Genomic DNA, 26,117 nt, shown 5'->3' on the forward strand with positions numbered 1-26,117 from the left:
AGAAAGAGAGAGAAGCAGACAGAAACAAGCACACTTAGGGGTGTGTCTTAGACAATTAGTTCCTCAAGGAAGTACAACGCAGATTATCTTGAAACAGTGTGTCGAGCAGATCAGAGATTTTCTTTACAAGTTTTTGTGTGCCTTCATCTGTATGTTGTTTTTTTGCTTTTGTTTTTTTTCCTAAACAACCTGGATGTTGATCACCTGAGCCACACACACAAGGAGGACCGAGATTTGACAGAGAGGAGGGTAGGAAAGAAAATAAAACAGCAGGTAAGATCCCTCTGTTACTGACCTATGCCCTCAGCTCACCAAACACTGTGCAGTTACATAGTGACAGGTGTGAGATTGCAGATTTTGTAAACTAACCGGAATAGAAAAGAAACACAAATCTTTCTGAGCAGTTTCTCTTAATCTAAAAGAGAAAACAAGCTGGTGTTATTTTCAGCAGCTGGAGCAGCTGGCTCTTGTACACATTCTTGCCGTTATCTTTCCCACCCCTCTGTTGATGTGTTTGTATGGAATTTATCTTGTGTTCAAGCTGGAACAGGTATCATGTCCTTTTCTAATCGTGTTAGTGCTCATTAGAAAAGATACAGCCACTTGTTGCAGTTACAAAAGCAAATTTGAAACACTGGAGTTTCTCTGTCAAACACTGACCTAATTAAGCAGAGATGTCCACTACTTTTCACTACGTTTAATTTGAAGTAGCCGTTGCCTGAAAAAAAAACTACAGGGCCTCTGCCATCAGAACTGACTCACTGTCTTGTGAAATTTTGAAAAAAGCTAATGATTGGCAACTCTTCTCTGCTGCCTAACAGAACAAGGTTTCACTTCCTTTATGAACAACCGCATACATTCCTCAGTCATCTTATGAAAAACAACTACAGTGCTGAACAGGGCGTAAAGAATATGGCACGCACACGTAAAAAGATGTGGAGAATCTTTTTTCTGCACAAAGAAAGCATTCCGCACATCCACGTCCTGTCTCTGTTACCTGGAAAAATATCAGCAGTAAAATACATGAGAATCTGTTATCAACCCTGTGCACGAGGGAAATTTTTCACTGGTGTGCTCGCTCATTTGCATAAAGAAATCACCAAAAAGCCTGTAACGTTTTGTCAGGTTAGTCACTATGAAATCTACGACAGCATGTTTTCTTGTTTTGAATCAAAACTTTGTACAATACAACAATCTTACACATACTATATATGAGCAAATCTTTTAGGTGGATTGCCAACAATTGTGGAAAGTATAGTTATTTACAGAACAGTTATACAGTCTTTGGACTTAATACTTAATACCGTATGCACATCACAACAATAAATGAGAAAGCTTCTAACTGTGTGTGTATAATATAAGAGTTATTGTGAAATGCATGGCAGGTTGCCTGTTCTGTTTGAATGAGAACATTTGCTTGTTAGTGACATCAGCCTGATCACCAGCTGACATTTCCTCAGCTACAGGTTATGACCTGTCCTTTAGCTGCTTTCTAATGACATGGTTAGTGTTGCTGCCTCGTACACAAGCAAGTAGGACACTTTACATCCATCCAAGCTCCAGGCCTTACCTCTTTAGATGCACCGGCACACTCAGCCCTAGGCTACGTGCTACAGTCATCTGAAGAATGATAAATATTTACCTTGCTTGTAGATAATTCGCCAATCACGGTTCTCCTTAAGTCATCCATGTGGCTCAGATTTTCACTTTAGTACTAACTATATAATCAATGCTTATTAAGGTATTATTAAAGGAAAGTAATAAAAATGTTGATACTATTAAATTGGAAAGCTGTTGAATCTAAAAGTATATTAGGCAACAGTAAAATTCTTAAATGCTAACATGAACATTTTCTCATCGGGCAGTCCAAAATTTTATCAGGTCTGTTACTAAACAATGAAAACTTTATAAGGAATGCTATCATAACAGATTGCTGCATTTCAAAGTCATCAGTGTTAAACCATGAAACTGGACAAAGCAACTTGTGACTGAAAATCTGATTATATTCGAATATAACAGTGAGTTAGGTATCACTCTTTCTTTTATTTAAAATGGTGACAATGAAAGCAGCAGATGTGTTCCCACTAACACAACAAAATTAATATATTATTCTTTAGCATTTTAGTAATATATTTCTGCTAAGCTTATTAGGTGTATCACCAGCATGGTATCAAATTCACACTAATCACACGAGAAAATAAGAGAGTCGTACTGTGTAAAATTAAGTAACAACTACTTAGTTTACAACACAAAAGGGGATCAGAAACAGTAAAGCATAGTAGTAAGAAATTGTTCCTCTTGTCACTGAGAGCTGCTTGGGGTAGGTTTAGATTCTGGAGTTCCTGTTTTGATGCCCAATCTGGAGATGCATGTGGAAACTTGCGAACTATGCAATCACCTTTTCCTTCATACCTGCCTTTGCTTGCTTAGTCAGTTTGCAAGAAGCACAACGACTAAAACAGGAAGTGTATTCTGCTTGTGCCTGGGAGTTTTAATAGATTATCTAGACTAATCCATGGCAATCTATATAAAATGACATACTGTTTTGCTATTGAGAAAAATAAATGAGATCTAGTCAGACATAGCCTTTAGTTTGTTTACATGACATGTTAGTTCTGATGAAGTCCTTTAGGATACAATTTCCCCTCCCTCAAGGTTACTTTTTCTACAGCCCTAAGGGTGTATCCCTAAAGGATAGTAACACAAAACACAAACTCACAAGAAACAGAGGATGTGGTATTGTGGGCCGATTGCAGTATAAACGAACAGCAAGTCTTTTGCAGGTATAAATATTTGATTTTGTGTAGGTTCAGAATAGCTTTGTAAAATAAAACTCACTCTGTATGTATTCATGTACATATTTAAATGCACATGAATACATATTATGCTTATTCGTTTCAAATAATCTATTTTTAAAGAGAAAACTAAACTTGAGCATTCCGTTTCAAAATATATTGCTAACTTGTATCTTTTTTCTCCCTTCACTTTTACAAGAAATGGATTTTAGCTCCAAAGACTTGGCTATGAAAGCCCAGAAGAAAATTCTCAGCAACATGGCCAACAAGTCAGTTGTGCAGATGTTCATCGATGACACAAGCAGTGAGATCCTGGACGAGCTGTACCGTGTCTCAAAGGAGTTCACAGGGAACAGCATAGAGGCCAAAAAAGTGATTAAGGACCTGGTTAAAATCGTTGTGAAGGTTGCCGTGCTTTTTAAGCACAACCGTTTCAGCGAGGAGGAGCTTCGTATAGCCCAGAACTTTAAGAAGAAATTACACCAGGGAGCCATGACAGCCATCAGTTTCTATGAGGTAAACCACACACATTTAGAAACAAAACATGACAAATATCATAAATGTCATTCCATATTTGTAGCCATAGTTTGCAACTGTAAAAAGACCATCACTATTGAACCTCAATGCTTCAAATGACAAGGCTCTGTGGACAAAATGGGAGCAATTCTGGGTATAACAGGCCAAGAAATTTGGAAGTAGAAGGTACATTTTCACAAGTACCATAATGCATTCCAAAGACTTAGTCAACAGTGTGTGTAATAAAAATATAGCTTCTAAAGCAGATGAAAGACTGTATAACCTGGATCATATTTAACACAGTTACATGCAGGTGAGTTCAAAAGATAGTAACAGATTTCTTAAACCACATGGCAAATGAATCTACATTTCATCATTATGGTGTGAAAAGAGTAGTTGATAAATTTCGCATTCTGTGGTTACTTCATTTCGTGTGCCTTTTCTGTAGCTATTACTAATAGAAGCCACCTTGGCCCAATGCAAGTACATGCATGTAATGTACAATCAATAGCATTATTATTTCTCTACAGACAACTTTCCACTACTCATTCCAAATCAGTTATGACACAATGTGCACTGTAACTGTGTAGGCTCTTGTCTAAGGGATTAGCATATGAGTATGTCATGGGAAGAATATTGGGTTTACACCTCCTCAGCATGTATACAGCAGGTATGAAAAAACAGTCCTAGCATTCAACATTCAACTAGTTTACTCAGACAAAATCTGATAGTATTGTTGGCAAACATTGTGAATTTACTGTTATTCATTAAAAATACATTGAAGTTACCCTACCAAGTACGAATATACTGTACTGAGCTTTCCAACTTGTTTAGGACAGGGCAGAATGTTACCATCAGCAGTAATATAACATTGTTATAGCATTTTAATTGTTGTATAAAAAGTTCATTCAGGTCAATACTCCAAATTTGAACAATTCTGCTAAGTACTTTGAAATAAATGTTGAGGCATGTACTGCAATACTAAGCTTTTCTCCTGTCACTTTGCCACTGGACAGCTTAACCACAAAGAGGAAGAATTGAACATGAATGCTCATGCAAACCGACATGTACATACACTACGATTTGTGGTTGAAAAATTGAAAGCAAAATCAACACAATAATGTTAATTATATGATCATTTTTCTGAAACAAACAAACAAACAAACAAAACAAAAAAAAACTGCAGTGGTCATCAAGTATAGGATTCAGGCAATGTGTCAATAGTATTTAGCTTTTTGTGAAAAGTAGATGCATTTTAAAAGAATCATTTGGCAAGAATGATCCTAATATAAAACTCTAAATAAACCGATTCTAAAGAGAGGATAAAAAAACGAAAGTGGATTATAGGTTGCTCTTTAGTTTTTTCACTGAAAGCTAATTATTAGCATAATTCAAACCTCTGAGTTAACTGACACTTGTCTCATACTGCAAGACTGAAGCTCATGGTTTGCTTTGGAAATGCAATAAATATTAAATAATTTGTCTCCTATTTTAATTGCAAACCATATTATTCACCAAATCAATGTGTTTTTGCATATTTGCATTACACTAAGTATTAGTGGTTAATGACTTTTACTCTTGAGCCTTATGGTTCTTGTGCATGAATTCAAAAGATTGCAAAACCAGAGCTCTACAGCGAAATCGGAGCTCTTCTACAGGATTTCGCCCCCATGCTTGTAAGGTCTCTGCCATGTCTGTTTCAGGTGGAGTTCACCTTCGACAAGGCCGTGATGTCAGATATCCTTACTTCATGCAGAGACATGATGCTCAAGCTTGTAGCCGCTCATCTCACGCCGAAATCCCACGGACGCATCAACCATGTCTTCAACCATTACTCCGACCCTGATCTTCTCACTCAGCTTTACAATCCGAAAGATCCCTTCAAGACCCACCTTACTAAAATCTGCACTGGACTCAACAAACTGATCGAAGAGGGCAAGTTATGAGAGTGTGATTCGAGAGGGACTCTGAACAGTATTTCTTTAAAGAGACCAACAAAGAGCGGGACTGGAACTCACTGATGGCAGGCTCTTTGCTCAAGTTGTTGTACATTGAGACATTTCACAGAGAAATACAGCTTGGTTTTAACGGTAAAACATATTAGCAACATTGTTTCGATGTGAAAGATTTGTGGATTGGGGAACTTTATAAATGAGCACTATATTCACATCCACTTTTTTTCAAGGTTACGCCTCAGAAAAGCTTTGTGAATGTGTTCCAATATAAAAAAGGCACAATAATGAAAAGTTATGTGCAGTGAAAGTAACATTCAAAATTAAATTCATTTTTCCAATAATAACCACCTCTAAATTAAAACATTTATAAACACCATGTATTTGTAAATAATTGTTTTTCTATCTGAAAACAGAATTTAAGCTCTAAGTATTCAACAGTTGATGATGGAATCATTAATGAAATGTTGCACTGCTGAGTTTCTTTTTATTAAGGTGAATAAATATATATATAATATATATATAAAAAAAAAAACATGCAACCATCACAGAGCCCAGGGGCTACAGTAGTACATCTCTTTACTGCCACCTGGTGTAACTTTGTAGTAATTGAAACCATGTCTGTCAGTGTACTAATGCTTACAGTGCATGGACGATCCTCAAATACATGTTTTTCTTGACCGAGTTTTACATGACCATATGAGCTCATAACCGTCATTAAAGTCCATGTTACTAAAAAGAAACGTAAATACTTGAAAAAAAAAGCGACCTGTCTGGTGAGCCTACCCAATATTTCAAACCACTTAAAGAGATTCATCTCTGGTCCTACATACTGTGTATTCATTCAAAAAGAATCATGGTTGTAAATAAACCTCTTGTTTTAATAGTACGTTTGTGTGTCCTACAAATACAGATTTCTTCCTAAAAGAATTTGTTAACTGTTAAGAAAAGGGCAATACCTTATTATTTCTCATGGGGATATCAGATCACAAGTTAGCACATGAACACAACAGACAAATTCAAACATGTATAGAACAGTATTTATTCTCAGGTAATAATATGCATCTGCTGAAACGATGTCATACATATTGTTCACATTTTATGCACAGTACCCATATACCCATACAAAAAAAAAAAAAAAAAAGATTGAGCAATTCCCTCAAACTATTATATAAATAAATATGACACCATTATTTGATTAGATAGCAGATACAAATTCAGACATGAATAAGAGAAACACTATTCTGGTTTTTGTAGAAAGGTTCACTGGGCATCTTGTCAAAATTAAATGTGTGTATTAGAATCCAGCAAGACAACACAGGTTAGTCAAACAGAAGGATTTGAAGAAGGATTATTCATGTGGCTAAAGGTGACAGATATAATGACTACATTCTTGAACATTCAAGAACATTCCACAGTCCTGACCATTGTTCTGGTTAATGTCAAAATGATGTAAATTAGTTTAGTAGTTTATTTATATTTCAGAACTATATAAGCAAATACATTTGTTGAGAATATTGTGGGCATGTCTAAATAAAAAATTTAAAATAATAACTGTGCAGATTTAAAACAATCCCATAGACAGCTTGCAAATCAAAAGTGTCAGAGCCATAGAGTCAGAATTCATAAACAGTGCTGGCATTTCTGCCTCATTTCCATGAGTTTCTGTGGGATTATATTATTCTATATCATTTCCTTGAAGAATTATTTGGTAAAGACAGCTTCAAACTAATTCAAGTTTAGCCCACACCTACTTTGGTATAAATTTAAATACAGATGAGGATATTTGGGTAGTAAACAGATAAAGACATGCCATTGTGTTAGTACAAACACTAGACTGACTCCACTTGTGCACATGGCACAGCTTTTCATGACCAGTCTTCACTACTGTCTACAAAAAACAAAACAAAAAAAACATTCTTTTCAAAGCTACATGCCTGCTAAATACCAGGAACAATTGTCAAGTTATGTTTAAAAAAAAAAAAAAAAAAAAAACAGTAACAAACACAGGCTTTGAGTACATTCTAAAAATGAGTGCTGAATCACAGTGACAAAAGGCAAGAATACTGCATCCAGGCTATGTTTAGTTACATCACTGATAATGACTTTACCAAGGTGTTTCAGAAAGGATTACACAATAAACTGGAGCACTAATGGCCACTTTTTTTTTTTTTTTTGCATAAACCAGGCTAACTGAACAATCCTGCTTAATGAAATAATCCCCTGACAGTGTAGCAGCTACATGAGCATGTCAGAATATGCAGTCTCATACAACAATGTAAAAGAAATCAAGTTACGTTTGTAAACTGCCCATTACAGATTATATAAAACGTGGTTTAGACAATTACTTTATTGTGCAGATCATATAGCTTTTATTTTCCTTGATTTCTAAACTATTTTAATTCTGATCTGAAGCAAATTGGCTCGTGCTCATCTGTGCTCTGTAAACAATTAGATTAGGATGCCAACATGGCAAATGACCTGAGGCCAGATGGCAGTGCACATTAGTTTCACGACATCATTTGTCATGTGATCACAGATCTTTAGTCTTTCTTTCAGTGAAATCAGTTCGCTATACATGCAACCATCATTTTTCATTTGCTCCTATGGATGTAAACACTTTACACTAATCAGGCAGCAACAGCAGGTCTGTTAAAAAGGCAGCATCAAAGCTGAAAAATCTCATCCTCTCTGTCCCTCAGTTTCTTGGTATGTTTGGTGATGGTGAGTGGCACAGCACCCAACATGGCCTGCTGACTGGCCCGAGAAGAGCTGCAGGAATCCTGTCTGCTGTCCTCGACCTGTTCTGTTAAAGAAAACCTTTACCAAAAAAAAGGAAAAAAGAAAATGTCAATAGGTTTAATACTCAGTTATATATATATTAAACTTGCATTTAATGAGTTTAAGACACTCGTAGCTTATTAAATTTGCACGACATAAATATTTCAGGCATTCTCACTTCTATTCAAAGGAACCTGTCCTGCTCCACGAACACCCAAGACTTGCTCTCTATGATTTTTATCAAGGACTCCAGGGATCAGGTGTAATTGGAGCGATTAGAATTTGACACTATGCAGCTCTGGAGTTGAGAAAGTGAAAATTGTGCATTGTACCACAAAATTTACTAATTAAACAATGACAGTGGATATCATACAGCATAAATATAATGTTATACACAAATATCAGAATATGTAATAGGTGTTAATAATTTACATATATAAAAAGCATGAGATCTTGAAATCCTGCTAATGCTCACTTTCCTCTTTATAGCCCATGAATTAAAAACTTTACTATATGGCTGAAAGTATAAACTATGGCTGAAACAACTGTTCCCAAGATACCCAACTGTTTCCCCCAATGTTGAAGAATACAATCGTACAGTATACCTTATATGCTGTAGGTTTTAGATTTCACTTGGGCCTAGCCTAAACCCATTACAGCCCTGACCTCAACCCCAATGAACAATTTTAGTGAAGGACTGGAGTCCCAGCTGCACTCCAGACCTCCTCACCCAACCCTACTAATGTTGACAAATCCCCCAATCACACACTAGTGACAAAAGTTCATGGAAAGAGTGTAGTCCAATATAACAGCTGAGAGAGGATGAGTTTAAAATGGGATGTAAAATAAGCACATTTGGGTATGTTGGTTAAATGTGTGCATTCTTTTGGCCATGTACTCTGAGTACCTATAATGCAAAATAATAGACACTTTTAGTGCAGTAGGTGTCATGAATGTCTTTCTGTTGTTGCAAGGTTCAAAAACAGATGTTAAGATTTTGTTAAGTTCATTTGCTTTCTTTTTTTTTTTAAATATTACATACATTCTAATAACTTCTTGGCATCTCTACTCTAAATGTGCCAGATTGCTTTGTCCATTCTTCCTAACTTACAAGTTGCTCTGCTTTCATCAGATCAAGTCTGAAGACCAAGAGTTTAACTAATAACGTTTGGGTTTGCTTACTGATTGTCTCCTTCTTGACACGTCTTTATGGTTGCTTGTTTCGACTGCTTAATCAAGCTATCCATCCTTTTCAGGTAGTCTGATGGAGAAATGTCTGCTGTCACTTCCGGATTTTCTGAGGCTGTTTGGTCATTCTTGACAGGGACTTGTTGATGCTGATGGCTTGATTCCTCTTCACGCAATTCGTTCTCGTTAGTAAATGACAGCGATTCTGTAAGAATGGGGATGGAGAGGACCTTCTTCAGGAATATTGAATCGTTGGTGTACAGCCTGTTTGCCCTTTTGATTAACTCCATCTGCAAAGAGGTTGAAAGGTGAAAAAGTCTCAAGCAAACCATGTATTAACCACGCTGTATAAACAAGTGATGGCGCTTCAGCTTACAGACACGCCGTATTTTAGTGACAATCCCTGCAGAGTCTCTCCCGGCTGGACTTTGTGCTCGACTCGTTTTTGTCGGACCGGTGAGACAGACGAGGTCACCAAGCTGCCGTAAGACTTGGCGCGCTGTCCACGGAGGAGGCCGTGTGCTCCACTCACCACAGACGTCTGGTCCGCGGACATGATTACTTCTTTCAGCAGGCACAAAGATGGCTAACACGCTGGTTAATGCGTAGAGGCCTATGTGGTGAAGTTCTCCTGCTAGCGGACACTTTAACAACACATTCGGCTCCAGACTTAACGTTAGGTTGAGAGCCGAATAACCTACATGGCGGACATTTCAATAGTTTCTATAACAGTAACTCTCGAAGCGTCTTTGAAAACATGACACCGAACCACAGAACCAACCACACGGCTCTGCACTGTCAGCTGAGCGCTGCTACATATCACCTCCACCCTCTCAATACAAGCTAACAACTTTAGCCTAAGTTTGAAGTCACATTCGTTGAATAATATTTTAGGAAAATAATGCTATATATATAGTATAGTATATAATGTAAGCTATTGCGGCTTTCCAATTGTCATTGTTTTATAGAGAAAATGTTAAATGAACTTTTTCACGCATAGACAAATCCTAGCCAGCGTAATCTTCCTGTGTTGCCATGGCTGCCTGCTGCCTCAAGAACCTCCCACTTATCCCATAATTCCGCTTCACAAACAGGAAGTGCTCCGGTAACCGTGTGAGCTTAAGAAACATGTCGTTCAAAAGAGAGGGTGATGATTGCAGTCAACTCAATGTCTTGAAGGTAAATAAATACTTTTCAGAATAAAATAAGGAATAAAACAAGAACGCGCGTGCATTATTTATCTTGTAAGACAGCGTTGTTGTATATAGATCGTGTTTCATTTATATATATATTTATACACATATGTATATGTATGTATGTGTATATATATATATATATATATATATATATATATATATATATACATTATATATACCATTTATACATATATTTTATATTAATTTGTTATTCACATCTGCACTTTTCAGTTTGCACAATGCTACAATTTGCACTTCTGATAAATGTCAAACTGCAGTGTGTTGTTTTTGTGTAGTTGTACTATTCAATGACAATAAAGTTCTGTCTGTCTGTCTGTCTGTCTGTCTGTCTGTCTGTATCCCGTTACAATGGTTTAAATTCTATATTGCATATACTTCTTTATAGATAAGTTCTACTGTAGGCAGCTTGCTTACTGGCTAACATATATTACTAGTGAGCACAGTTATGGATGAGATGGTGTGGACTATAACTGTAAGAACTTATGGTTGTGGTTGTAGAAACGGCGTGTTGAGGACTTGCTGTCCAACTACATTCCTGAGGACGAGGCCACTTTGCTAAAAAATGGAAGGTGAGGATTCTGCATATCCACGATGTCCACATATACTGGTGAAAAGCTTTTTTTTGTAGCCTACGCGATGCTCAAAATTTACACCAATTCTAAATGCACAGAGCATCTAGAGTATCTTTATTATTTTGTTAGGGAATTCTGATCTTCCATCAGGTTTAATATGGAGATACTTTTATCATGGGTTACTTGAAGCTTTACTGACATCCATCATTAGACAATTCTATGTAGAGGTGGTCTTTAGGATGGCCCAGACCTGTTGCAGCATGACAGTGCTCCTGTGTAATAAATTAAGACGTAGTTTGCTATAGCTGGAGAAGAAGAACTTGACTGGGTTGCACAGAGCCCTGACCACAACTCTACTCAACACATTTTAGTTGAATTGAAACATTGACTGCACCCCAGGCTTCCTCACCCAACAGTGCCTGATCCCAGATTAAGTCCAGTTCTGCATCTTCCACTCTTCTGATAAGACTTTTCACTAAATTTTGGAATTGTGGCAGCAGTTTGTGGAAGACCCATACATGTGATGCTCAGAAATACTTTTGTCCATATAGTGAACATTGACACCCCCCCCCCCCCCCCCAACTGTATTGTGTAGGTATAGCTGTTTGGTGTGTTCACATCGTCCCATTTTCGACACGGTCGATATGCTGACAGTACACAGAAAAGGAAAGCGGCATCTCGAAGGTGGGATTCCTTCTTCATTTTGTTTAAAAATAATTATTTCTGCCATTGTTTTGGTTAGGTTTTTAATCCTCTCTGGTCCTCCTCTGTCCAGGTTTAAAATGGTTTTATGGCAAAAAATCTCGGCTACAAAATGAAATTGATAAAAGGCGACATCAGGTATTTGTGAATGAGGATGACCGGCAGGTAAATAGAAATACAATTTTCTTTTAATAGGTGCTAAATTAGGAAGTGTTATTCTGAGTTCACATCAGCTTATCATTATGCTCATAGGAACCCGGCAGCTCTGCTCCATTACTAACACAGACACGAAAAATTACTCACCATGCCTTGCTGAGAAATACACCCTATAGCAGCTGCCATAAAAAGGCCAGGTAATGTCCAAACAATTTACTCTTTTTTCTCAAAATCCAATCAAAATTTCCGACATAAGTAGTGTAAAAGTTTATGTTGTATATTGTATTAATGCATTTTATTGAAACTTACAAAAATCATGTCTCAGGCCTTATATATATATAATGTTCTTTTTTTATTTTTGTATTTATACATTTTTGTGGGTTTTTTTAAGTCAAAGATCTGAAAAACCAGCGTCTCCACTGAACCAAGACTGCAGCAGCAACCATGGTGTTTTCACAGCTACAACCAAAATCAGCACAGATACCACACCTGGTCATGGTAAAATATGTAAGTCTAATTATTTTCATGGAAACATTTTGATGTAATAATTCATACATTCTTTGCAGAATATACATTGTAATAATTGTACTGATTGTGCTGTTCAGCAAGCCAGTACCAGATTGAGACACAGTTGAAGAAAACGAAAACGAAAGCTGCTAATCCTGCTGAGTCTGAGCCTGTCACAGAGCAGAGACGAAGAGAACTAGACCAATACCTCAAATTAAAAAGGTATTATTCAGGGTCATTGCATATAATGTTGGTAGTACATATGAGGTGTTTATAGCAGTGTTTGCAGTTTTTGATCATTATTTTTTAATGAACATAGGCAGTAGCACTTTTGTTTGTCTTAAACCTTAAATCACATCAAGCTGTATTTGCCTGGTTCATATACTTTTTTCATTTTTTGCATTAGCCACGGGTGGCTGCAGGACCCCAGTGGGAAATGGATAAAAGATGAAAATGTGGAGTTTGACTCAGATGAGGAAGAACCAGTTTCACTGCTTCCTACAAACAAGACTTTATAGACTATGCTGGAAATTTCTGGCCAGAAATGGTGTTTTCTGGACTGTCTGCTTCCTCAAAACAACCTTCCTGTTTAGTGTTAAAGCTTCAAGCTGAGATAATGCAGAAAAGCAAAAAGGACCACAGAAAGAACTGCTGACCAGTCAGGAAACTAGTTTCTCCCCCCAAGAATGTGTCCTGGCATCTTGCTTTCAAAACTATCATACCAAATTGGTTGCTTTGTATTAAAAATAGATAACACTGACTTGATATATTTTTCCTCATTTGTATTGCTAGTATTTAGACTTGCACCATGAAAGAGGTCACAGATGTGGAATAGATTCATACATGTAATAAGAGCTCATAAGTCACAGATCTGGATCCTGTTTCAAAATGCCAGAGTGGGGATCGGATTGTGTAGTGTCACTACTGTCCTTAAATTTACATCATGATTACCTAGCAGAGGTAATAAGAATTTAAAAAACGAATTATAAATATTTTTTTATTATTTATTATTATTTTTTAAACAATAAGTAAACACTGACTTATTTTAGAAGTAGGAAATTTTTATGCAGTCACCTTGTAACATTGGTTCTAAAGTCAAAATATTGTTTATGGAGGTTTTAAAGCTTGACTTAATGGCCTGCATTTTTGGATGAGAAAATGGCCGTGTCTGTAACCTTCAGTCAGTAAAAAAAAAAAAAAAAGAGACTTAAGAGATCAGCAGCTGTTCAGAAGGTGGGACAGGTTTTTTTTTTCAACAGTACACCCCCTTTCCTCTTGACCTGGTATGAAGCTATATTTGGAGCTGTGTAACCAAATGACTAGGGACTGACTTTCATAGGTATAAATAGGCAAGTGGCAGAGGATAACCAAAGTGTTACTGTGGGAAATTGAAAAGATCCGACTGTACAGAAGTCAAATGTTTAAACAGTAACTAGCTCTGAATTTATTACACAATGGTTTACGTAACACTAGGAAAGCTGTTCTGTTCAGTTAATCATGTGACTGAACTGAAGGCTAAAACAATTTTGTCATTATATTCCTAATCAATATTAAGTTGTTTTTAAACTCGAGTAGTACTGCTCAGGCTCATCAGTGTGGATAAATGGACTGTCGGATCAAGTAAACTATGCGGTGCCATTTAGTTTAATTAAGCATGTTAGATGAATAAATTACATTAAACTATGTTGATAGTGAAACATTTAATGACAAAATGCACCAGGCTTGCTAATTTGAATTAATTTGGGTAAACGCTTATATAAAATGCAGAAAGTGAACCTAATTAGGAATTAATGAGGGATGGCATTGGCTCTAACAGTGTTCTGAGACACTTGTTTTACACACAGTTTTATGATCTCAATTTAACAAAACTGAAGCCTGATTAGACAATGAAAAAGATAATGTTTATTTCAAATATGTACAGATCTTTTTGTTAGAAGCACCATATTTAAAAGAAAAAAAAATAATAAATAAAAAATGGCTCAAGAAGTAGTTTTTTTTTGTTTTGTTTTTACAAGTTTTACAAACTCTGACATGTTGGTAGCACATGATTTTTATTAAGTGAGGACACATTTGGCTTGATGAAACCCAGTGTATACATACACAGAGCAAGGCTGGCGTTAATGATATCCACAATGAATGAATAAATAGGTGAGGCGTAGCAGGCTAGTCTGTGTCACCATCATGACTTCTTTGCAGTGCTCCGACAGAGACCATCACAGCCTTGAGCTCATCTCAATCTCTGCTGCCGGACTAAATATGGAAAAACAAAATGAATTAAACAAAGGTGACATACCCTGATTTACTTTTTATATGAATTTTCAAACATTTTTTATTTTTATGCTAATTAATAACGGGTTTCTGCATATTAGTTATGAGAAGCCAATTAACTGAGGCTCCTTCAGTACCAGATATTCAAATGTCATATTTAAGTTCTTACTCTTGATTTAAAATGTAATAAAGGTGCAATAATTGCTGCTGTAAGTCATGTTCGGCTTCTAGCACTTTTGTGTCTGTCTGCTGTAAATAGCCTACTTAAAGTGATTCTGCACTCACAGCAGTCATTGTTTCTAGTGATGGCCATAGCTGCTCTGGCTCGAGGGCCCTGCTGGGTGAAGTGGTAGCCAATCTTTAGGATGCTCGAGTTGTTTTCCAACATAGCAGCAATCTCCATCTCTACTGAATCTCCCAGTTTCTGTCTCTGTAGAAAGTAAAAGCAGAATCACAATTAAAACTGGGAAAAAGCACAACCAGGTATTTTTAAATGGATCATTAGCTGGTTGAGCGTTCTAACCTGGTTATCTATCTTGATTTCAGCTAGGGTAGTGTTTTCAGACAGGGCTTTAATTATGGCCATCATTCCTTCAGCAGTGATGAAGTTAGACTCAATGTTCAGGCTTTCCAGTGTAGTGTTCTCTCTTAACATCTCTGCTACAGCCTGGTTGGTTAGGACAGAAAGACCTTGATCTTAGACTCTATTTAAGTACATTTACTGAAAAGATCAAAACATTAATAGCTTTCTAGAAAATTAAAACAATCCAAAAATCTCCACAAGCACACTAAAAAAATCTTTTACAACATCATCTCAGAAGAGTGAAGTTTATTATAACAGCAAATGAAAACTAAATGTGGGGGGGACAAACGTATTATCTATATAGTGCAGTTCTATAAAATACAGGTTTCCGTCCAAATCAGACAATTTCGACACAGCTTTAGGACAATTTAGGCAGACATCAAGCCAAAGGAGGGAAGAAAACACAATATCATCCTTTTTTAATTTATTTTGTTTTGGCTGTTTGTCACAATTCAGCCATAATCTCATGCATTACAAATGCACTAAACACATGCATTACAAATGTGACTTGGATTACTCACGTAAGCCACAGGATCATTGCTGCGTGTAGCCGCAATACTTAAGCTCAGTACGTTAGTGTTTTTCTTCATGCCATGAAAGATCTCCTTCAGTGTTGGGATGGGAATGTCCTAAAGGATAAAGCAATAACTATGGTCATTGTTCACTGACAATAGATATCTGGCAAGTACAGCAAAAAGCTAAACGTGTACCACAAGGAACAATGCATAAATAAAATATATATATATATATGTATATATATATATATATATATATATATATATATATATATATATATATATATATATATATATATATATATATAAAAGGCGATTTGTATTTGTCATATTAAATATTATTTGTATGATATGTTCTGTATGTATTTGTATGTATATGTATTATACACTAAACATTATAAAATCTAAAAAAAAATTATTTTGTTAATAATCAGTTAACTTACTTATTCTTTAATTTTTTTGGCTTATTTTACTCAGTTTGTTTTAATATTATACTTTTATATGTGAAGTACTGTGATATATTAAAACTCTGAGTTTTTATAAACTTACAGTTTTACCCAGGAGTGCTTAAAAATTATTAAAAGAAGTTTAAACCTATAAATAAAATGTAGGTTAAAAAGCACAGAGGCAGTAGCATCAGTTTATTTGTGACATAACTTATTTAATCAATGTCTTATCACGGTTTAAATTACCGGGATGTTGTTAAAGTTGACCTCTGTCAGGCTGTTGTCGTTCTTCTGGATCCTTTCCAATGTGTCTTCAACATCTGTGTCATTGGGTGGTTCATCAGGGTAGATCTTATACACATCAGGTTTTACAACGCCTGTAACAGGATGCAGGGCAGACCACAATACAGAATTAAAGAAAGACGAGATCATTATATAAGTATAATTATAATTATCTTATAATATATGTAAGTATCATTAAACAAATGTTCATGTGAGAGGAGTACATACTATTGATGCCTTCTGTGTTGGCAATTTTTCCAGTGGCACCAAGAGCATCGTAATACTGCTTATTACTCATTAGTGTGTACATTCCCAGGATGGCTGCAAAGATGCAAATGTAAGTGGTTAAATCAGGCACGAATTGTTTTCACATATTGGTCTTGTTTTTGAATGTATAAACACCATGTGAAAAGTTCACACAGACACTGAAAACTTAAAAGTTGCTTAAAGGATATGATTGAGAAAATATGTTAGGGATGACTGTATTGTCATATCATCACCAACAGGTGGAAGCATTTTCTAAGAAAACAATGACCTTTTTTCCACTACAGATGGTGATAAAATGTTTTTTTTTTCTAAATGTTGCGTTTGTGAGACTGCATTTCCCACATTGCTGTGCTATTTATCTATTCACACTTCGATAGTGAAAAATTGATAGTAGATCAAATTTGGTAAAGGTTGATTTGATTTGGTTTGTCCAGCAACACTGTACTGCAACTGGGATAAGAAGGCTTTTTTAGGCACAATGGCAGACAGATGGACAGCTGCTTATGAGCCCAATATTCTGCCTTTATGTATGACTTCTACTCTCTATAATAATCCCACCAACAACAGCAGTTATTAATGTCAAAGACAATAAGACTGGATGCTTTTAACATATAAACAGCACCCCTCCCCTCCCCCAACACACACACACACACACACACACACACACACACACACACACACACACACACACACACACACACACACACTCACACCCTGCTGCCCATCAACTATTGAAATGTGGATTTCCATTCAAAACACAGACTGCGGAATGCCATAGCTGTAAAGGTGTTTTAATCCCAAATTGGATGGGTTCCAGTTTAATGGCTGTACCACAGTAAGCTTCATCCAGAAAAATGCTAAAAGCATTGTCTACCACCACAGCACAAAGTGAAAACTTTTAATTGTCTTTTAATAAATTATATTATATTATATTATATTATATATGATTCGATTTACACAAATTTCTGCTTTTGCTTTCATCATGGAGCCAATTGTGGAGCATTAAGAAACAAATTTTTTTGCCCTTATCTTACTGTATTTTAATAATCTGTGTTATTTATTTGTTCACACTAAAGAATGTTATTTTCTGTTAGACACCAAACAGGTAGGTGTATTTTAGATTACTTGAGCACTTGTGACAGTAGCTAATTACTTCATCATTTTGCTTCGCATGACATGATCTGTGGCAAAAACATTTATCCACAGTTTGTGCATTTTTTTTTTAAATAGTCACTACTTTATGTTCAATTTATGTTCTGGATACAACTGGACAGCCCTGAGGAAACTAAGCTTCTGTCTGTTACTTCACACGGCCTTTAAACAACACTCTGTTGTTTTCCCATATGGCTGTGTAAGTACCTTCAACCTACAGGCTCTTCTCAGTATCACAAACCTACCAACCCCCTTTCTACATGTGTTAATGCTAATACCAGTGGCCCTTGGCCAGCTTATTTTAGTGACCTGCTGAGCTATGGGAATCAGATACTGTGGGATATGGCCCAAGCTCAGTCACATCTGTAATGCACATTGAGCCATAGGACTATCACTCTGTTAGACACTGTTACTATTTCCCTCTTTTTTTTTCCAAGTCATTTATACTACTGAAAAACCGTCACTGTTGGATTGTTATGACAATATATGCAGTACAGTAAGCCGTTACTGTAACGTAGAGTAATATAGTGTAGGTATTCAGGTTGTGTAATCTCAGTTGATTTAATAACATAGTAAATGAGGTTTTTAGTCAAGATGACATATTTCCCACACTGAATAGCATGTAGCTCTGTGTGTTAGCTGATTTGCTATATTTTAAGTAACTGGTTTAGTCTCTGGATTTTTTCTGAGGGTAGGCACAGTGGATTCTGGACAGAGGTTAAATAAAAGCCAATGATGGTCAAGATTTAATATAGTGACAGCTTTGGTCTATCTGTCAACATATCAGAGAATTACTCATGCCATTCCACCCACCTGCAATATCACACATCTCAGCATCAGTTGCATTTTTCAGAGCTTCTTCCAACTCAGGCTCCAGAGTTATCTGCTCGTCTTCTGGGATTCTTCCTGCTCCAGGTTTGGGAATAAATTTCTTCCCTAGAAAAAGACTGGGATTCAGTTTGAAAGAAAAAAACCATATGTTATCCCTTCCTTACTGAAGCAGAAGCTTAATTACCTTTCTTCTCCCCTGTGAAGGGCACAAGGTCTTCTCTATCCTGATGTTCCAAAGCTTGTTTCTCCAGGTGATCAAGCAGAGAACTGCGGTCAAATGGACCTGTTGGACTCTTCTTGGTCTGATCACGTTGACGGAAGCCAGCTGGGAGCATTGCATTCTGAAACATGACCAATGTATATTTAATCATCTAATCGAGCAGATCTTATCATAACTAAATCTAAAATAGTGCAAAGAAAAACCACATAAGTTTTAGTCTTTCCACCCAGTATGCTTTTAATTTATGCACCATAATAATGAATGTTTTGCATTTTTGAATTGTGTCACAGGAAAAATTCCTGTTTTTTTCATGTGTGAACACTTGTGTAGGTGGGGTAAATTTAGCTGAGCTACAAGATGGGGAATGTTTATTAATGTGCAATCTCTTCTTTACCTCAGGGTCCATCTCCTGCAGTTCATATTCGAGCTGGTCCAGCTCCTCTGCACTAAGCCCCTTGAGGATAGCATCCTCATCAATGTCCCGGGGGTCGCTCTTTGACATGTTGGCGGCTTGATCTAACTCTTACAGAACAGCACCAGCCCAGAGACAAAGAGCTCTGGCAAGAGAAAGAAATGTTTTAAAGTATTCACTGAAAGTTCATTACTCAGACACAAGCATGATATCCAACACAAAAGATGGCAGGCAGAGCTAAAACCCATCAAAGTGAATAATCTGCTGATAAACAGTCTGTGTGCCTTTACAATTTTCTCTAAACAACAGTTTCAAATGGGGAGCACACTTTGTTTTTTTCCAGAATGTGCAGACTAGACTGCTTTCATATTTAAATAAAACTAACTGAATGAAAAAAAAATGAATGTAAACTGGTCTACATGAATAATATAAAGGTTTTCTAGCATGTCATGCCATAAAGGACTGTATGAAAGCACTCTTAGATGACAACATTTAGATCTGTGAACAATGACTGAAACATTCATAATGTAACATTGTATGTATAAAGATAATGGGAGAGATGGTATTTTTTTTTATTAGCAATTATTTTTTCTTTTTAATGCTACGACAAAACATAAACTTTTGAAATCAATTAAAAAAGACCAACTAGAGAGACAAAAGAGTTTGGCAGGGTGGCACAGTGGGTTGTGTTGCTGCCTCACAGTGTAAGGACCTGGGTTCGAGCAAAGCTCAGGTTACTGTATGTGCTTCTTTGGGTTCTCAGAAACAGGCCAGTAGGTGCATTAACTAAGATAAATTGCCTCTAGGTGTTAATAAGCATGTGTTTGAGAGAGAGAGAGAGAGAGAGAGAGAGAGAGAGAGAGAGAGAGAGAGAGAGAGAGAGAGAGAGAGAGAGAGAGAGAGAGAGAGAGAGAGAGTGTGTGTGTGTGTGTGTGTGTGTGTGTGTGTGTGTGTGTGTGTGTGTGTGTGTGTGTTTGTGTGTAATGTGAAGCAATGTAATAGACTGCCATAACAGCTAGGCTGTATTCTTTCCTAAAGCTCTATTTTCTTAAGATCACACCACAATGGCTTGGACCGAGATGCAGATATTGAAAGTGAGTGAGCAAAAGATAAGAAAGAATTAGTTTCTTGCAATATGTATTAAATTCCCTTAATCATTTCAATAAACCATATTGTAAGCATAACATTTAATTGTGAGAGTTGAACTGTGAGAGAAAGAGAGAGAGAGAAAGAAAGAGAGAGAGAGAGAGAGAGAGAGAGAGAGATCTCTGCTATTCTTAGAGGCAGAATGGCAGGCCTAAGTTTTGAGTTTCAGTGGTGAAGAGTGGATAGAGACATGCCTCCACATTTATCAGCAGATTACATTCACATCTACGCAACCCTCAACCAAGTGCTGAGCAGAACTGTGGTACTGATATGAAACATCATACAAAGCCACAGTTTCACATCACCACACCCAAAAAAACATGCATGGGGCACCATGGACTGGAGCTTTTAAATTCTATTATACAAGAAGGATTTGCATGGATTCAGCTCTCCCTGAACTCAAGTTATCACTCCACAATTCAGATGTTGTGAAAAATATCCTGTGAATTATCAGTGACTGATGGTTATATGCAAAAACAAGTAAACAATATGTGTGTGCTTTATACCATACATGATAGCTTACATAACATTTTCTTAGCAGTTTTTTCAACTAAGCTTAATCCTGTAATATTAGAAAATACACTTGTGATGCATCCATATAAACTGTAATATAGATCATTATTTTGTGTACACATCATTTGAGCCTTTTGGCAAAGATGCTAAATCTGATACAATTAAGTAACATACGTAACTGCTCTGTCTCCTCCAACACATCAATTAGTCATATAATACACAATTTTGTTGTGCTTTCAGCTAAAGCACTTAATTTGACAGCACTTCTAAATCCTAATAGTGAACAAATAACTTAAATGTCAAAGCAAATATGAAAGAGTTGAGATATTTAAATGGTTGAGAGACTCTTTGTGGAGGCAACAAAAATTTCTTGCAGGAGAAAAAGTATATATTACAATAACCAAACTGTTACATTATAACTCCCCAGTTACTTTCCTTAAAGAGATACATGCCTATTATGTATAAAAACTTTTTACCATTTCACATGAAACACCCCAATCTCATATACTTATTTGACTTTGGTTTGTCATTAGATTTATCAGAGATGGAATTATAAATAGGAAGAAAGGAGGTCAAACATGGTCAGTCTCACCAGCCAGGTGACATCTTTATGAGCTCTTCACATTTCTAAAGCAAGCTGCCTGCTTCATGCACCTGTCTGCAGAACTCCCAAAACACATCAACTCCACTTCTGACAATATTAAAGCATGGTAGAACAGCATGTTCCACCTGTTCAACCAGCTGGTAATGCTGTGGTTTTAAATGAGATCTTTCCACAAGGAATCTCTGCAACTCATAGCTGCCATAATGGAACTCATGCTTTCATTATGTAATGTGATCTGCATTGTGACAACAGGTAGATTTCAGAAATGAATGTAAGGAATTCCTATGTATAAAAGCTCAGGAACTTCTTAATGTTTTGTTAAAGGGTAACACTATGAGTTTTAATTCAGTTCTGTTGGGTAAATGACCAGGATTAACAATAAACATGGTATAAACACACTGTAAAGTGTCAAATGTCTCTAACAGAAGTTAATTATTATTACTATTTCTCCATCGTCGACAGAAAAAATGTTAGAAAAGATCAGACACCATGAATAAATAAAGCTGAATTCCAATACAGACGTTTTTCTTTTTTTAAATATCTAAGCAATCCAAGCAACTGCCTGATCAGAATAGCATCACAAAAGCTACCAAGGGCATGCTCTTTTAGTGTTTAGTCTCAGAAACCCAAAACTGTCTGTCTGCTGTTACATGGGTGAATGTCAAGACACTGGCACACAGCAATATCACTCAAGGGGGAAAACACTTAAGCTCAGTCACTAACTAACCAAAAAAAAATCTATATACAACCGATCACTAACATCTTTAGCTTCATATATTTATGAATTTCAAAACTATGTTTCTAAGTAATTAATGACAAGGCAATACTACAACTCTTTGAGTGTGCTTGTGGGTGCAGAAGTGTTGAGGTCGCGCTCCAGCAGAGGCATTAAAGAGATTTCACACTATTTGTGGGTTCAGCTCTTTCCCGTCTCACCACCCAAGTGTAAAATTCCAAATCAACCCCAGCTTAATTTTAGCTTCATAAGTCATCTCCTTCTAACAGCATAAACCTTACTGCCAACCTTCACTTCAGTCTTCGGGTTAACCCTAGAGACCCACTTTTAACTATTTCAGCTTGATACTGTATAAGACTAACTTGTGTTACTGCCTAATAGGTAAATAATTATGAATAAAACTGCATGCTACAGGAAACTTGTGCACACTTGCTACAAATCCTTAAAAGTCAAGTTAATCCAGAGCTTTACTACTGTAACTTAGCTGGTCAAACTGGGGGATGTCATTCGTCGTGTTAACAATGGCCACAGTAAATATATTCACATCTGCCTTCATGAAGTGCTGGTTGCATGAATTACAAAAAAAAGTAACATACTGCATAGCAGTGTAAGTTTATTACCACACAAATTACACACTTGATGGGTACTTTCATTAACATTAAACATACAAATTATATCAATCTAATCTGAGTATTAGTGTAGTATAGTGTATATTAGACTGGTATAACAATTACGAATACAGATTACTCAGAATCAACTGACAGAAAGTATAATTTGAGACTGGAATTGCAATGCATCCAAATCAATGAGTGTAATTATTAAGGAAACTTCAGACAAAAGCGCACACACACATAAATTAGAAAAAATAAATAAATAAATAAAAACTTTGGCCCTGGTTGGTGCAAAATCAAAAGTTTGACTGATACGTACCTGCACTCAGAGTCAGTGCTAGATCCTGGTGAGCAGAGCCAGCACTGGAAACCAGAGAGCTGCAGTACATTTCCCCACTTTCTCCCACCCCCAGTGTGCTCAACCCACCCAACCCCCCTTCTTTTTCTGTGCCTAGTTTCTTGGTAATGATGAAACAGTCATACTGGCACACACTTGCATAATTGTATTTTTTTGTTTATTTATTATTATGCACATGAGTGAAAGACAGAAAGACAGTGTGTGAGAGAGAGAGAGAGAGAGAGAGAGAGAGAGAGAGAGAGAGAGAGAGAGAGAGAGAGAGAGAGAGTAATTAGACAGATAATTTACTTCACTATCAACTTAACATTGGGTGGCATTTTAAAACAAGAAATCACACTCTCTAGTGGTGGAATTGTAAAGCACATGCTAATTTAGTTTGACTGACAAGACCATAGTTACAAAATTGTATTTGTGGAGGTTGGCTGTAGACTGAAGATATATGGTTTTAAAATCAAAAGTGGAATATGGTAAGAGACTCAATTGATTAAGCGATTATAGGTACAAATACAAGAAGTATAGAGACTGAAAGGTTTTAAAGTTAATTAAAATAAATAACAATATTTGGTTGTATATCTCTAGTTTGCAACAACTGTATACAGTTAGCAAATCATTTAGACCACCAAACTGTTGGTTTCTTCTTTTTAGTGTTGTTTTCCCAGGCTTTTCCAACAGGTTCATTCAGTTGTTTATTTGGTTTGTTTCCTCTTTAGGAGGTGATATGCTGACCATGTGGGTAAAGGTTTGGTAATTGACATGGCCAGTTTAAAACCTTCCAATTTTTTCCCTAATAAAAACGTTTGTTGAGTTCCCAGTATGTTTTGATAGGTGTGTTTTTTGGTCTTGTTGCATGATGAATTTGTTTGTAAATCATTTGGATGCATTTCTATGTAAACTGGCAGATTGTTTTTGTAGAGCCCAAATTCTGTTGCTTCTATTATAAATGACATAATCAATAAGGTTAATGGCTTATGCATGGCTAAGCAGCCATGCAAGCCCAAGTAATGCCACTACCTTAGCTATGTTTCCACAGATTAGCTTGTATGTATTGATCATATGTGGATAATTTCCTTTTCCACACTTTGGCCTTTCCATCATTTTGGTAAAGGTTAATTTTGTTTTCAGAACCTTTGGGACTTTTGTATTTCTTCAGCTGGTGGATTGTAAAACCTTTTTCCTGCCCTGTGAAGGTTGTTGGTTTTGTTAGCTTTTTTTCTGTCATCAATGGTTGCTGCTTTCCTTGGCCAATCAATTATGTGTCTGCTGCTTAGTACTGTACACAAGTGGCTTCATTCCATTTCAGGACATTCCAGATTGTTATATTGGTTAATATGCCCACTGTTTGTGCAATGAATTTGACTGATTTTCCATCATTTATATCTTCAAAATGGCTGGATTGTCTCAAGCCATTGTCATCATTTACAGGTGAAACTGAAGGGTAAAACCAAACACAGATGTTGACTTTTTTTGTTTGTTTGTTTAAACAATCAATCTAACAGGGCACACCTGGATAACAGAAAACAGTGTCAGTCACCTAAAAATTAGAGGGATCATAGAAATGTTTTATTTTATTAAACACATCTACACACTAACAAATAAATGCTTATATTCCATGCTTAAATGCTTATATATATCTTGTGATCTCAAACACAAATGTCTTCATTTAACCTCCAATAGTTTTGCAGGGGACTGTATATACTGTAAACAAAAAACAGGTGGCAAATCAGTGTCCAGGGTCACTGGAAATCACCTTCATCAGCCTGAGAAACATTTATATCCTGGTAGAAAGACAGAAAGAGTGTGATCTTCCAAAATAATAATGTATGCTAAAAAAAATAAAATTATTGTGATGGTACATGCTTTTACCAGATCTCAAACCCGAATTAAATAGGGGATTTAAAAATGTTGTCATCAGTCAATCAAAAAAGCACAAGTCCAAAGCAACTGGATTTGAAAATATATATCTTCTACTGCAGGAAACTGATGTTCAATTGTAGGGAAGCATTTTAAACTATAGGGAACCAGTGAACCATCAAAGAACAAATCTTATTTGTCTGCATATGTTTTTGATCAAATGACCATTCAATACTAGTTTATTATTACCAAAATGAAGAGTAGATTCATTTCATTTCCAGTCAAAGAATAATAAATGCAGTTAAAATTTGATGGTAAATGTTGAGTTATATTTTAAATATTAACAGATTTAATCTCATTTGAGTGATATATCATTGCAGTGTACAACTAACACAGAAGAAGCAATATCATTAACAGTCCCTCCCTGCTGCTCTTTCCCAAACATATACAAAGCAAGCATGGGGCAGAATGGCTGCTGTCCTAATGGGCTTTAGCTAACAAGGTACAGTAATAGTCGCATGTCGACAAAATGGGCAACTAAATGCATTAGCCCAGTTTTGTGCAACACAATCAACTTAAGTCTAAGAGGCCGCGCTACACCGCCGGCAGCCAGCAGAGGGCGGAAGTGGCGCACAGTGAGATCAGGAAAATAAGCTGCTCAGAATGCCCAGGTTGAGGACATTTGACTGCCTGCACCTAATAATGCATCAAGGACTTGCCTGAGAGAAGGAGGAGAAAAACTTAAAAAAAAAAAGATTAAGATAAGGAAAAGAAAGAAACTTGGAAGTAAAGGGATCAGAGTAAATGTAGGCATGACTAAAAATTATTTAAGATGCAGATGAAAAAGAATTAAAAAGAAAATAAATCTTAAAGTAAAAAATTTTTTTACACTTATCATCTAAAGAGTTTTATGTTATGGGAGCAAGTTTAGTAAAA

General features: G+C 36.3%; 4 protein-coding genes across 5 annotated transcripts; 2 read left to right on the plus strand and 2 right to left on the minus strand.

Moving 5' to 3' along the window:
- Positions 1-6,152, plus strand: tnfaip8l2b (tumor necrosis factor, alpha-induced protein 8-like 2b). 2 transcript variants are annotated; one of them, XM_083558902.1, is made up of 3 exons: positions 1-273; positions 2,995-3,311; positions 5,015-6,152. In XM_083558902.1, exons 2-3 carry the CDS (start codon positions 2,997-2,999, stop codon positions 5,255-5,257), a joined length of 558 nt encoding a protein of 185 aa, XP_083415028.1. In that variant the 5' UTR covers positions 1-273; positions 2,995-2,996; the 3' UTR covers positions 5,258-6,152. The 2 variants fall into 2 exon arrangements, with proteins under 2 accessions (XP_083415028.1, XP_083415029.1); XM_083558903.1 differs by having other exon boundaries at positions 81-2,783.
- Positions 6,153-6,281: 129 nt separating this feature from the next.
- On the minus strand, positions 6,282-10,147 carry lysmd1 (LysM, putative peptidoglycan-binding, domain containing 1). Its single transcript, XM_083558887.1, has 3 exons — positions 9,609-10,147; positions 9,227-9,522; positions 6,282-8,083 (listed from the first exon to the last, which is right to left on the minus strand). The coding sequence occupies exons 1-3, from the start codon at positions 9,786-9,788 to the stop codon at positions 7,930-7,932; spliced, it is 630 nt and encodes a 209-aa protein (XP_083415013.1). The 5' UTR covers positions 9,789-10,147; the 3' UTR covers positions 6,282-7,929.
- A 143-nt stretch (positions 10,148-10,290) lies between these two features.
- Positions 10,291-13,365, plus strand: scnm1 (sodium channel modifier 1). The gene is made up of 8 exons (XM_083558875.1): positions 10,291-10,411; positions 10,948-11,018; positions 11,617-11,705; positions 11,797-11,888; positions 11,976-12,076; positions 12,271-12,386; positions 12,485-12,608; positions 12,793-13,365. The coding sequence occupies exons 1-8, from the start codon at positions 10,361-10,363 to the stop codon at positions 12,902-12,904; spliced, it is 756 nt and encodes a 251-aa protein (XP_083415001.1). The 5' UTR covers positions 10,291-10,360; the 3' UTR covers positions 12,905-13,365.
- A 1,055-nt stretch (positions 13,366-14,420) lies between these two features.
- Positions 14,421-23,416, minus strand: tmod4 (tropomodulin 4 (muscle)). Its single transcript, XM_083558866.1, has 10 exons — positions 23,292-23,416; positions 19,345-19,507; positions 18,915-19,071; positions 18,713-18,835; positions 16,709-16,801; positions 16,445-16,575; positions 15,759-15,866; positions 15,178-15,321; positions 14,940-15,084; positions 14,421-14,636 (listed from the first exon to the last, which is right to left on the minus strand). Exons 2-10 carry the CDS (start codon positions 19,450-19,452, stop codon positions 14,614-14,616), a joined length of 1,032 nt encoding a protein of 343 aa, XP_083414992.1. The 5' UTR covers positions 19,453-19,507; positions 23,292-23,416; the 3' UTR covers positions 14,421-14,613.
- Between the last annotated feature and the right edge of the window lie 2,701 nt (positions 23,417-26,117).

Source organism: Silurus aristotelis, assembly GCF_946808225.1.
Source record: "Silurus aristotelis genome assembly, chromosome: 1".
NCBI classification, from domain to species: domain Eukaryota; kingdom Metazoa; phylum Chordata; class Actinopteri; order Siluriformes; family Siluridae; genus Silurus; species Silurus aristotelis.

Coding starts and splice junctions, on each gene's coding strand:
- tnfaip8l2b (XM_083558902.1), top strand. CDS start 2,997: ATGGATTTTAGCTCCAAAGACTTGGCTATGAAAGCCCAGAAGAAAATT. Junction 3,312..5,014: donor CAGCCATCAGTTTCTATGAG/GTAAACCACACA, acceptor TGTCTGTTTCAG/GTGGAGTTCACCTTCGACAA.
- lysmd1 (XM_083558887.1), bottom strand. CDS start 9,788: ATGTCCGCGGACCAGACGTCTGTGGTGAGTGGAGCACACGGCCTCCTC. Junction 9,523..9,608: donor CACTAAAATACGGCGTGTCT/GTAAGCTGAAGC, acceptor ACCTCTTTGCAG/ATGGAGTTAATCAAAAGGGC. Junction 8,084..9,226: donor TGTCAAGAAGGAGACAATCA/GTAAGCAAACCC, acceptor TTTTTGGTAAAG/GTTTTCTTTAACAGAACAGG.
- scnm1 (XM_083558875.1), top strand. CDS start 10,361: ATGTCGTTCAAAAGAGAGGGTGATGATTGCAGTCAACTCAATGTCTTG. Junction 11,706..11,796: donor AGGAAAGCGGCATCTCGAAG/GTGGGATTCCTT, acceptor TCCTCTGTCCAG/GTTTAAAATGGTTTTATGGC. Junction 12,387..12,484: donor ACCTGGTCATGGTAAAATAT/GTAAGTCTAATT, acceptor TGTGCTGTTCAG/CAAGCCAGTACCAGATTGAG.
- tmod4 (XM_083558866.1), bottom strand. CDS start 19,452: ATGTCAAAGAGCGACCCCCGGGACATTGATGAGGATGCTATCCTCAAG. Junction 19,072..19,344: donor TGCAGGAGATGGACCCTGAG/GTAAAGAAGAGA, acceptor GTCATGTTTCAG/AATGCAATGCTCCCAGCTGG. Junction 15,085..15,177: donor AAATCAAGATAGATAACCAG/GTTAGAACGCTC, acceptor TACTTTCTACAG/AGACAGAAACTGGGAGATTC.